The sequence below is a fragment of the Poecilia reticulata genome, chromosome 19 (assembly GCF_904066995.2).
Source record: "Poecilia reticulata chromosome 19, P_reticulata-male-v2, whole genome shotgun sequence".
In the NCBI taxonomy this organism is placed as follows: domain Eukaryota; kingdom Metazoa; phylum Chordata; class Actinopteri; order Cyprinodontiformes; family Poeciliidae; genus Poecilia; species Poecilia reticulata.
Genome location: NC_088848.1, coordinates 24562618 through 24576292, shown reverse-complemented (window position 1 = coordinate 24576292; position 13675 = coordinate 24562618). Strand labels below are relative to the sequence as shown.

The 13675-nt window shown below is 40.3% G+C and overlaps 1 protein-coding gene across 1 annotated transcript in view; it reads right to left on the bottom strand.

The window, feature by feature from the left end:
* The window catches only part of ryr2a (ryanodine receptor 2a (cardiac)), a 122455-nt gene that overhangs the window by 5020 nt on the left and 103760 nt on the right, over positions 1-13675 (bottom strand). Inside the window, exons 79-92 of the mRNA XM_017310781.2 lie at positions 12581-12796; positions 12214-12486; positions 11017-11223; positions 10612-10917; positions 8644-8714; positions 8378-8528; positions 7334-7420; positions 6558-6827; positions 6122-6252; positions 5955-5997; positions 5738-5871; positions 5067-5127; positions 3592-3738; positions 2275-2409 (exon numbers count right to left, since the gene is read on the bottom strand). Coding sequence (XP_017166270.2) covers positions 2275-2409; positions 3592-3738; positions 5067-5127; positions 5738-5871; positions 5955-5997; positions 6122-6252; positions 6558-6827; positions 7334-7420; positions 8378-8528; positions 8644-8714; positions 10612-10917; positions 11017-11223; positions 12214-12486; positions 12581-12796 — 2232 coding nt within the window. The remainder of the gene's footprint in view (positions 1-2274; positions 2410-3591; positions 3739-5066; positions 5128-5737; positions 5872-5954; positions 5998-6121; positions 6253-6557; positions 6828-7333; positions 7421-8377; positions 8529-8643; positions 8715-10611; positions 10918-11016; positions 11224-12213; positions 12487-12580; positions 12797-13675) is intronic.

Below are 13675 nucleotides of genomic sequence, written 5' to 3'. Positions count from 1 at the left end.
GTTCATCACTGTAGACAGGTGTGTAGACATACAGTAAACAAAGGAAATAGAAGTGTTTGATGTTGATAAAAGGTCAACCTTAATAAACTATTAGCTGACAAAAAAGGGACAGAAACAATTATTTCAGTCAGTTCTGATATATATTTCAAAGGAAAAACATGTAATAACATGGGAATTTAAGTGACAACATCTTTGCAAAGTAAGCTAGGAAACACACCAAAGATTAAACTAACAGAACACAAAAAAATCTAATAAAATAACTAAATATGAAGTATATTGGTGCATCAGTAGATGCCAAGAATGTACAGATGACTTATAAAAGGGTCTCGATTAAAGAGTTATACGTCATAACACAGGAAAGAAACTAAAAATATCTTTGAACCAAAATGAAGAGATGAAACGGAAAATAGGGAAGAAGAAGAAAACAGATCCATTTTCCTCCAGGTACAAGGGAAAAAGAAACAGGGCAGGAAGAAAATGATCACTTCACTCCACTATAAGGGGCGACTGTGGCTCTGTGGGTAGAGCGGTCGTCTTGCGATCAGAAGGTTGTAGGTTCGATTCCAGCTTCCTCCTGCCACATGTCGATGTGCCCCTCGGTAGGCACCCAACTCCAAATTGCCTACTGATCGGTGTATAAATGTGTGAGCGTTTGTGAGTGCGAATGGGTGAATGTGACTAGTGTAAAGCGCTTTGAGTGGTCAAAATGTTTGGAAAAGCTATTTAAATCCAGTCCATTTATATAAACTCTGAAACATGAGGCAAATGACTACAGACTTCCTCTTGTTCATCCCTGTAAGCTCCACAGCTCCTGTCATCTTACCGCGGTTCAATGCAGGCAGAGCTGCCACTATTGGCTCCTTAATAGGAACCAGTTGCTCCATCAAGTGCTACGGGTGGGTGACTAAAACGGATTAGTGTGTGTGTCCCAAAACGTCTGGGTGACACAAGGTACTTCCTAACTGCAGAAACACGAACAGGCAGATTCCTTTTTATAGTTATCTCTTAAACATGGCAGAGAACAGACAGTTACAGCCTGTATGTCCATAGATACTCATTAAAATACATAATTGTAGGGTTTTTATAATCAGAGGACACAATAGTGTAGCAGATTATCAGCTGCAGAACCAAGCATGCCTGGTTCCAGGCCTGACCGCTCTGACCCCTGCTTCTCCCACCATAAATGGAGGCCAATGATCCTGTTAAGACAGGCGGTAAGATACTGACTGGTTTCAGTTCATTTATGAATCAGGCAGAAAGCCAGACATCAGTAAAACTTTGCTCCACCAGCTTGTTTTTCTACAGGATTACATTCACATATTTCACTTTCAGCATAATTTCAGACATGATTTAAGGCCATTCAATCAAAACTATGTTTTATCGAAATATGTTCAGATCTACTTCATATTTCATTATGCAATTGTAGTTTGGAGAAGAAGTGTTTTTAGATGCACTGTGACATGTCAAACATTTGTTGTATTTACATTTGTTAAGCTATTGTATTTTTGCACCATTATGCTGCAAATCCATTACATGTTCACTAAGGTTATAGTTGCCTACACACTTTTTCATTCAGCAGTTTTCCAACTTTTAGACTAAGTCATGGACACAACCATCTTTTGACATTATGTTCTTAAAAAAAAACTTCCATTACTTTAGATTTTCTCACTGATCCACTCCAGCATGAAATACAGGAATTCATTTAAATGTCAAAGCAAATGTAAACGTCACTGCAGTTGTTTCTTTGTATTCAAACTCATAACAAATACGAGGAGGTACCCAAAACTTTCCAGAATGACGCTGCTGCACGCGCAGTTTTCGTAGTACACCATTCTGCTGCTAGGTATTTGTTCCACCACGCCTTCTCAGTCAGTGTGCCAAGCGGCGTTGATGTGGAAGGTTTCGTCTACCTGCAGGGAATTTTCTTGGAAGAGCCGTTTTGTTTTGTCCAGCCGTCGTTTTTCTTCATGGAGAAGTTCTATGAGCAGCGCGGCTGAAGCTTTGCTTCCTGCTCGGGAGAAAAGCATCGGAAACAGTTCAAATGTTGGAGACCGCTCACAAGGACGACGCTATGTGTCAAGCTCAAGTTTACTCGTGGTTCACCCGCTTTAAAAATGATGAAATGTTAATTGATGATCAGCCGCTTTTTTCTGGAGCAGGAAGCAAAACTTCAGCCGCGCGTGCAGCAGCGTCATTCTGGAAACTTTTGGGTCCCCCTCGTACAATCAATCAATACATACAATCAATGAAAGTGGATATATTTATCATACTCACTGTCAACATGTCATCACACTTCATGTCTGGAAGTTCTCCATCTTCACTTTTGTTGTAAAACTTTCTAAAGAAGTTGAAGGCAACCACTGTGTAGAGGTAAACCACCACTGCTAACAGACCGACAGTGAGCACAAGCTGGAAGACAAGAAGGATGAAAACACTACTTTGATGGCCATCAGGGTCAGAACATTTATAATTCCATGATATGGAGATTTTCATTATTGATCAACTCTAACTGAGCTGGAACGTCTGTGCTGACTTCCTGCATCCGTTTGCAAACACATTCATCAGCACCCTGGAATAATGTAGAACAAACATTCCTCCAAAAGAAAGAGGCAATGTTCAGGTGGTATTTAAAAAAAAATCTGTTTTTATTTTTGCTCATGCTGCTCCCACAAGATGCCACCCTGAGCAGTTGCCCATGTCCTCCATATCAGAAACCAACAGGAAACACAGCAAACCTCCTGAGCAGAGTCTGCAGTCAGGGTTCCTGTTTCTACAAACACTTTAACCTCCTTTCTAGATGGAAAAATCATTTTTTTATTCTCACAATGTTTATGTTTTGTTGTTATTTTTTTGAAGAAGTTACACTACAGGAACCTATAGTCTATAACTTGACTGAACAAGTTAAGTTCTTGAAAACAGGTGAAGTTTGGTGAGTAATTGATATTCATTCATTGTGAATCATTTGACTCAAGCAAAATGTAACATTTCCTTTACAAATAAACCCCAAACTATTAAAACTAAGCTTAAAACAAAACCCTAAACTGAGTTAACTATACTAAAGTTTACACAAATAACATGTACATCATGTTGAGACATTTTATTGAAGTATTTCACAAAACATAATTAACTGCATGAAGATTAAAACTCAATCCAAGACTTTTCTAACTTTTAATTTTTAACTTTGAACTTGAAGAAATTAAATACAACTTTATTTATTGCTTTATAATTACATTAGAAGAATTTTCCTTCCACCATGCTTTGCTTAGAACAAATCATGTTTCATCATATCAGTGACACTTTAATACTTGTCTGTATACAAATGAATCTATTCATTTTTTTTGTGGTCAATCCTTCACACTTTTTAAAGAGGCTAATATGACAAAGTCGAAGGTCATTATCCATAGCTGTGTGGATAATGACTGCAGGCACTCCTGCAATGACTTCTATGGGCCTTTTAGCCTTTATATTAACAAACGTGTTACACACACACACACACACACACACACACACACACACACACACACACACACACACACACACACACACACACACACACACACACACACACACACACACACACAGTCTGCTTACCTGTTTGCCATTATGTGTGACTGAAGAGAGGATGGTCCGCAGGGTCTTGAAGCCCATAGCAATGTCCAGCAGATGGGCAGCAAAGAAGAAGTTGTTATAGTGACCCAGGATGGACATGGTCATGTACCAGGCCAGATACAGGAAGGACTACAACAACGGGACAGCACCATGGTTACGGACTGATGCAGGAACCACACTTATGTCATGATATGGTATTTATAAACAATATGAAAGGAGTTTTGGATAAAAAGTTTTGGAATTAAAGTTCGACTTGTTATTGCACTTTCCTATGGGTTTCCAACATCAGAACTAACCTCAGTTAAAATGTTTTATATATATGTGAATATAGATTAATTTCTTCTTCAAGCATGTCCTGTGTTACAAAACGTTTTGCTTAGTAATGCTAATTATTAGCATAAAGATTACTTTATGCCAATAATTGAAATGGAAATGAAAAAGGCACATTTCTGTCAAAAATAAAGTGCTTAAATTAAGTATAATTATTAAGAAACCTTGACAGTTGTGTGGATAATGACTGAATATATCTGATTGGACTGAACTCACTATATATACTGAACAAAAATATGTTATGTCAAATATTGTTGCCGTGTTGAGTTAACAACTGTAAATGAGTATTTGCTGATATTTTATTGTACAAAAGTAATGTTTCTCTTGATATATGTACATTTTTTTCATCCAACTTGCTGTCAGTGAGCATAACTCAGTGAGTTGTTTTTTTACTCAGTACATGGGTGGGGCATGTCCAGTGGGTGATCAGACAAAATGAGCAACAACTGGACAATCCTTGGACTGGAGACAGTAAAAGGCCGCCCCAAAATGTCACATTTGGTCACAAGCCTCAGATGTCACAAGTTATGCCGGAGCGTGCCATTGGCATGTTGGATGCAGGGACGTCCACCAGAGCAGTAGCTGCACGGCTCAATGTCCATTAAAAAGGCAGCTTAAGAGTTGGTTCCAACAGACTGGCACTATTGCAAATCGACCTGATCCTTGCCGGCCACGTGTGACCACTCCAGCACAAGATCACCACATGCGGCTGGCTCGCCCATCTGCGGGATTGGCTAAGACTAGCGACACACACAGCTGATGAGACTATTGGTCTGCACAACAGACGCATCATAGCCCAGACTGTCTGTAACGGCCCCAGAACCAACTGGGTCAAAATCAAATTCCTCAACCTGACCCCTATGTTCAAAGGACTGTCAATCCATTAAAAATGGATGTTATCAATGCCAATATGAAGATCAGTAATTGCTGAATTTATAGTTTGAGTTTCTCTATAGATTGCGTAACCCAAATGTTCATAAAACTCATATTTGACATGAGGCATTTATATTTTTGTTCAGTATATTCCTGGATATTAAAATAAATCTAATATTGTGAAAAGCATTTGAAAACCCACAGTGGGTTTTAAATGTTTAGATGCCGTCTCTTTTGGCTGCTGGAATACTTACATTATCAGTAAAAACAACCCCAAGCTTCCAGATCTGGTACTTCACATCGATGGAGTTGAGCCTGTTAGGACGCAAGACAAGGTTGGCTGTTCTTTATATCCATAATAAATAATAAGGCATTTTATGTAATAAAATGTGAAATCTATGGGTAATACTGTGCTTGAATCTCTCACTAGTGGCTTCAGTATGTATGATTCTAAGGAAGACAGTAAGGGAATGTGTTTCTTCTGTTGTTTTTCTGTAATATATTCAATAGTTCAATAAAGACATTGATGGGAAAACATTGAAATCAATGGACTGATGCCAATAACCTTTTTAATAAGAGCTCTATCCTTAACGTGTCTGTAAAGCTACTGAGTTTTCAAACATGACTTCTAGTTTACTCAAAACTCCAGATCATGACAACGCAAGTTATTAAATTAAAATTACCTCAACATGCCAGCATTTTATGCGAGTAGAAATGTTCAAAAAATCAATTATTTTACAATCAGTCCAAATGGCAGAAAGTACATCTTCCTGTTTAAAGAATGTTGAATTGTAGAGTAATTGGTTTGCTGTAAGCAGGAAAAGCTTGAAACCTTCAGATCATATTAATTATTCATTAATATTTCGTTTTCATTTTCCTGCTCTTAAAAGGACACATACACACACTGTTGGAGTGAGACACTTACACAGCGGCCAGTGAACTGTCTTTCCTGGGTTTTCTTTTCTTGTGCGCATCACTGAAATCCAGAGCAGCTTTGTCCAACCCCAGCAGCTCACTGATGCGGTCATGGCCATAAAACTCCCCATACTTATCCATCACCTGCACAAGATAAAAGACTGTATGAAAAAATGTCCAAAATTCATTCAGTTAAACTTCACATCTTTGTGAACTCCTTTGCCTACCTTCCTCTTGACAAACTTATCCCAGTAGTTGTTGGGGAAGGATCTGAAAGGACAACATTTTTATGGAAGTGAAGAGAAGTGTAAGTGGTAAAAAAGAAAAAGAAAAAGATGAATGCATATTAGCAAATATTTTCTGGCTCCTTTTGTTCCTGTTCTGATCCACTCACTGAGTGTTGATCACAAGTCTGTCCCACTGTCCTTTAATGTCGTCCTCAGATGGTTGCTCAGTGATGTAAAGACCATCAAATTCAAGCTTCCTGGCCACTTCCTTTTCACGTTTGAAGATTACCAGTGGAACCTACAGGAGCCGTAACCAGCAATACAGGACAAATGACTCAAATATCACTAAATGACTCGATGCATTCTGCTGGGTTTCCTTAGACAGAAACATTATAAACTACTTTGAATAATTAACTGAGCATAGTGTACTGTTTGATAACTAGGATCAGTTGGAATGTGTGTGATTGAGTTGGAATCATGTTTTTGTAAATTGCCTGGAGATGACATTGCTTGTGAACTGGTGCTATAGAAATAAACTGAATTGAAATATACTGTCCCAAACGAGGCTTTTTTTGCTTTGTTTCGTAATTTGAAAAATCTTACCTTCAGACAGTAGTATCCGATGATGCAGAAGAAAGAAAAGACGGTGTGGAGAACAGCCAGGATCCGCAACATGGGCTCCATGTATCCGCTGCTTTCCTCCAGAACAAAACGCACTGAGACCGGCTTCAGAGGCTCGCCCGTCTCATCCGACACCCGTTCGTTCAATTCCAGCCTTTCTCCAAGCAGTGGATCCCACTGGACACTGCTGTCTGCATGGCTGCTGCTGTGAACAGCTTCCTTCTCTTCCACCAGGGATGAAGAAGTAGAAACCTGGCAGGAACAAGTTAACTAGTTTTTTCACAACAAAGCAACAACAACAACAAAAAGACATTGAAAAAAGAAAGAGAATACTGTTTCCTTTTCAGGAGGGCTCTACAAGAAAACCATCTGTTCTTTAATTGCTCTTTGCAATTAAAGAACAAATACTTTACAAACTATTAACTGTTTCAAACAACAGTCTGCTTTAGTCTACATGTGGATAACAAAGTACTAAACCTAGTTTGTGTAGTAATGCTGCGCTTTAAAGCATTCTGTAACCCTGACACTCTTTAGCTATGACCTGATTTTCTGACCCCTGACCCCTGACCCAGGCTTCTATCCATGTCAGATGTTTGCAGATCATTTATTATCATCCTCAACTATTCAAAGCCTTTTTAACCGAAACAATTGCCATAAATGTATTATGGCAACTGGAAAAGAGCGCTAAAAGCATGTGTGTGTGTGTGTGTGTGTGTGTGTGTGTGTGTGTGTTCCTACCATACCCAGTTTCCTATTACCTTATAGAAGAGAAGTATAAAATTAATTGCAAATGCAACAAGCAGGGCCAGCATCCTCATGTTGTAGAAGTTTCTGGCAAAGTAGTTCTGTAGGGACGACAGGAAGACAAGAGCAGATTGATGATTCTGGAACACATTTCTAACATGCTTCACATCATCTCATCTACTGACTGAATGAGAACATTCAGTCCATACATGAAAATACTTCTGCTTTCGTCTGAAACACTGAAGGTGGATCTGACCACCTGATATGAGCAGAAAGACCAGAAAGTGAAGGGCAGGACGGGGAAGAACAGAACGGGATAGGAGGATGGGACAGGACAGGACAGTATGGGACAGGACAGGACAGTATGGGACAGGACAGGACAGTATGGGACAGGACAGTATGGGACAGGACAGGACAGTATGGGACAGGACAGTATGGGACAGGACAGGACAGTATGGGACAGGACAGGACAGTATGGGACAGGACAGGACAGTATGGGACAGGACAGGACAGTATGGGACAGGACAGGACAGTATGGGACAGGACAGGACAGTATGGGACATGACAGGACAGTATGGGACAGGACAGGACAGTATGGGACAGGACAGGACAGTATGGGACAGGACAGGACAGTATGGGACAGGACAGTATGGGACAGGACAGGACAGTATGGGACAGGACAGTATGGGACAGGACAGGACAGTATGGGACATGACAGGACAGTATGGGACAGGACAGGACAGTATGGGACAGGACAGGACAGTATGGGACATGACAGGACAGTATGGGACAGGACAGTATGGGACAGGACAGGACAGTATGGGACAGGACAGTATGGGACAGGACAGGACAGTATGGGACAGGACAGGACAGTATGGGACAGGACAGGACAGTATGGGACAGGACAGTATGGGACAGGACAGTATGGGACAGGACAGTATGGGACAGGACAGGACAGTATGGGACAGGACAGGACAGTATGGGACAGGACAGTATGGGACAGGACAGGACAGTATGGGACAGGACAGTATGGGACAGGACAGAAGTGTTGGTCGTACCAGCAGTTTCCTCTGGTAGGCCAGGATTTTCTTCAGGACAGCCGACTCCTGCAGGTCTGGTTCATCAGACTTTGAGTTGTGATGCTTTCTCACTTTTGATTTCATCTTCTCATTCTTCACTTGTTTCTCTTGTTTCACCACATGTTCCTCTCTACAATCATGAAACAGTGCTTGAGGCTTTGTGCTGTTTGCCCATATTCGTCTATTTCTCTCGTTTTTGCCCCCCAAAAGTTGTTCTTATGACGCCAATAAAGACTTTTTCTTACTCTGACATTTTTTCGTGTTCAGCTTCAGCTTCTGGTATTTCTTCCTTCTTTTCAGAGGAACCACTCTTTGACTAAAGCACAAGACATGATTAGAAAATATGCATAGTTGTTGTTATTCAGCATGAGTTTCAGTCATACAGGGTCTTACAAAAGTGTTCACACCCCTTTATGTTTTCCTACATGTTGAATCCACAGCATGTTCGGTTCAACAAAATATCTCAGTGAATAAATATGTGGTTTTAATTTTATTAAACACAAACTGGAAATGTGTGATTAAGTTGTAGAAAAAAATCCCAAACTTTGAGCGTCTCTCAGAGCTCTTTTCAGTCCATCATGTTTTACATGGGGATAGGCCCACAGTGACTCAGGAGGAGCTGCAGTGACCCATGGCTCAGGTGGCACAATCGCACAAATCAGGTTCTTATAAAATAGTGGAACAATGAAACAATGAAAGGTAAAGTCAGGTTTGCCTGTTGCCTTCAGAAAATAAGGTTAGACAAGAGCAAAAATACAACTTTTTACCATATGTACAAAATGCTACAGCTGAACCTGAAATGATTCATACCCCAGGCAGATTTAGATATGGAGTTATCTTTTAATTTGACCAACATGTTTCCTCTGACCAGAGGGGATATTAAAGTTTCAGAGTAACAGCACTGGTTCCCTGTTACCTATTGTATAAGGTAACAGGGAACCAGTATTCTCTGGCAGGTTCTGACTGAATCTGCCAGAGAATCTATGGAAGGAGCTAAAGATTAGGGTGATGGTCAGGAGGCCATCACTGTATACTGTCTGGTCAAAATACCTGCGGAAAAATGGGAAAAACTGGTCAGAAATTGAAAGCAGGGTTTGATCGCTGCAAGTCCAACAAAGGCTTTTCCCCTGATTATTTTGAAGGATTTAAGTAGATCATTTTTAAATAAATAAATAAATAAATAAATAAATAAATAAATAAATGAAAGCAGACAAAGTAACTTAATTCCTCAGGGCAGTAACTCTGAACATGCAAGTAGAGCTTCAATGGAAACATTCATATTCAACCATTCCTGGATTCTAATGATAGACAGAATATTCTCTGAATGCCTCCAAAAACGTCTTACAACTGGAACGACAGAGACAATTGATTCTACAAAGCCTGCTGAACACAGGTGCCTTTTCAGATTGTCAGATTCCAATTGGAAAATAGATGCATCAATACATGATGTGTATAGATGATTCCTTTTCTGATTACACTTCCACCTCAGCACTAATGTTTTCTTTATTTTACATTATCGCAGGTTTTGTCAGGTGCTTCAACAAAATCAGGATTTTATAACAGAGGAGCATTAGCCTCATTGTTTTCACTCTGTCACTACTAAAGTAATGCATGAGGTTCCTGGAGCACCATTTGACTTTATGGATGCTGAATAAAAAAAGTGCAGTGAGATTTACACTACTACGGTTTGTGGTTTTAATGTGAAAGAATATTTGAAAGTGAAACAACAAAAAAACCACACACACACTGAGATGATAATGACATGGTTAAAGTGATTATAGTTCCACACGTAGGCTAAACGGATCATTTATAGTCTGTATTTCAGACTCCTTTAGCTTTACGGTGACAAATACATTAAAATATGGGAAAGACAGCAGTGGTTCTAGCAATTCAACCATTATGAAATACAGTTTATATGAGCGAAGACAGCAAGAGATAAAAAGTCAGTTACAATGGATAATGGATACATCTTTTAAATTATTCTAGACAAAGAGTGATAAATGAACCAAAACTCATTCATTTATCACTCTGCCTGAGTGATAAATGAACTCTCCAAGACTTAATTTGGAGTATTGAATTTAGTTCTGAAGGTTTAGATGCTGAACTATAAACATGAACTGATTGATACCTGAGTTTAGAACAAGTTCAGGGTGATCCCTGCACAGATGACTATACATAATGAATAAACCCAAAGTAGAAAATGTTTCTTTCACCTGATGTCTTTGTCTGAGTTCTGGCTGTGGAGCAGGGGGCGGTGCTGAGGGGGGCACTGGGGAGTTGAGGAGCTCTGTGAGGGTAGCGTTGGGGTTATGGGGGGTTATTTTGTACTGTCCCCCCTCTCTTCTCAAGTCAAGACCAAAAATGTCCGACAGCAACTCAGTTTCACTGGTATTAACTGCTAGATCAGCCAGGTCCTCCTTCGGGGAGACGCGCTCAGACAGCCTCTTCTCTCTCTCGTCTCCTTCACCGCGGACCTCGTCCTGGGTGGGATCAGGCATGGTGGCCAGCAGTTCTGACACCTATGGATGGAGAAACTTTAGCTCTTCATGAATAGCTGATGCAGAATCTAAATAGTTCTTTCTTCAACCATTTGTACATCTATTATTTTTTTAAATAACCTTGACAGCTTTGGCTCCCTCTACTAAATTCCCTCCCATGAAGGTATTGTAGAAGATTCTGCAAAATCCTCGAGCCACACTGAAGGTCACATGGAGGAGACCCAGCAGCACTGACCAGTAGAAAGACACCAGAGTGGTCACCAGGTCTTTCAGTGTCATGTTCTTGATCTTCTTCATTTGTTTCTTTAGGCTCTTCATTGACAGCACCTGAAGACAGAACCAAGCCAAAGCTCAGGTCACCGGACACTCTGCTGCACATCACTGTGCCCCTCGAGGTGGACTCTGATCTGAACCTTCAGAGCCACATGAAGACCGCTACAAAGCCAGCCTTCTATCACCTGAAAAACATTTCTGGGATTAGAGAACTAACATCTAAACAAGATCTAGAGAAACTCATCCATAAGTTTATCTAGTCGCATTGATTACTGCAACAGTGTCTTCACTGTCTGTTCTGCATTAAGAAACAAAACTAAGAAGCAGCCTTTAGCTTCTATACGCCACAAATCTGGAGCAAACTTCCAGAAAACTGCAGAACAGCTGAAACACTGAGTTCCTCTAGACCAGTGCTTCTCAGTTCCAGTCCACAGGGCCCCTGCTCTGTATGTTTTAGATGTGCCTCTATTCCAGAAAAGTGATTGCATGGTCTCTTCTGCAGCCATTAAGTACTGCAGAATCACCCACAGTTTGAATCCAGGTGTGTGGCAGAAGGGGAACAAATGAAACAGGAGGGCCTGTGGACCAGAACTGAGAAACCCTTACCTAGACTGAAAGTCAATCTGGTTAGAATTGCTTTTGAACCATAATAAATGAAACATTGACCAACCTTTGATGTGTATTGATGCTTTTGATGATGACACTGAACAAAATGCTATGTTTATTAATTGCTTCATAATTCATTATCATATGTTTTTGTCATGTAAAGCATCTGCTGCATCTTCCAGCAGACAGACAACACCGCTGCCACCATCTCAGGTTTAATTTACATGTTTTGTCCAGGTAAAGATTAGAAACATTTTTTTAAATTTGTGATGTACAAAAATAATATTTACATAAGACTGCATTTTTTCACTACAAAGACTTCATATATGCAAAGTTTGGAAGACACTGAATCAATATATATTTGCATATTTTGAAAAACATGCAAGTTTTTCAAAATATACATGTTAAATTGGCAGTGAAGGGAATGTGTGCTCCCACCTTTATGAGCAACATGACGTTATGACGAAGGGCGATTAAAGCCAAGCGCACAGTGGACATAGAGAAGAAGCCCATGTCAGAGTTTTCCTCGTCACATTTCTCTCGCTCACTCTCCTCTTTCACAGCTGAGCGCTCGCCAGCATCGGACATCTGCGCTGCTAGCTGCATTTCAAAGATGGTGTCCTCACAGAAATTCACAAACAGCTCCATCTTCTCTTTCTCTCCACCTTCATTCACCACATCGAAGATGAACTGACGTTTTGATTCTTTAACCTGCACACACAGGAGGGATGTTTGGAGAAGGTTTCGGGGTTAACAGACATATCTATAATCATCTGAAGTGAAGGATTGTTAAAAGCATTTTCACCTGAGGTTTCTCCCACTGTGTCCGGCTGGACTCACTGATTTCAAAGTAAACCCGCTCAATGCGCTTGGCGCTGCCCATGATCTCGATCCGGCCCAGATATGGCTGGAAGTAGTTGAGGACGCTCTCGGCCAGCTCCAGGAAGGTCTGCAGGCGGGTGTCATGAGGCATGTGCTCGGACAGATTTGTCAACAAAACTGCCACATTGAAGCCAATGTCCTGAGTAACAAATTGAAGAGTAAATATGAAACTAAACCTTTATTGCCTTTAAGGGTGTTAGGCATAATGCATCATGATGGAACCAAAAAAATTCACTTAGCTTACAAGTTTGAGAAAACTAAATGATCCAACCCTTGTTATTTAAATAATCCTTGGGTGTGTGATGTCTTTCTGAACTCTACACACACACCGTCCTGCTGAAAACCAGCTCCTTGTTCTACACTATTTGTTTCACCTACAGCAGGGGTCCCCAAACTTTTTCCTGTGAGGGCCACATAACTTTTCCCTTCTCTGCTGGGGGCCGGAATCAGTTTGTAACAGAAAAAGTGTGACGATAGGAGTACCTAAATGTAAAAATGGATTGTTTTCCAGAAAGGACAATCAAATAACGCTCTCTGGTTTCTTCACAGAAAAAATCCAGGAAATAACACTATTTATGAAATAAATACCGTATTTTCCGGACTTTAAGCCGCAACCCCAGAATTAAAAAAAAAAAAAAACAGTAAACATGCACATATGTATGCACCGGACTATAAGCAGCAGATATCTCTGCCGCTCCAGGTTTTCCACAGCGACGCAGCAGCAGCAGAGGGGCGGACAGCCAAAATCTGAGTCATAACAGGTCAATTGAATATCACATTTATTACGGTTGAAAAAGAAAAAGTTGCCAAGTTTAGATTTAACTGAACTGATTACGGCTGATCCTTCGTGTTGCTACTAGCATGTGCTAAATGAAAATGGGCGCTTTCTTCTTCTTCCTTAGATTTCAATGGCAGCTTGCATCCATTGTTGTTGCACTACTGCCATCTACTGGATCCTAATATCTTTACCTCAAATTCTCATAATGATCCCAGTATTATTTAAAAAACAGAAAAATCT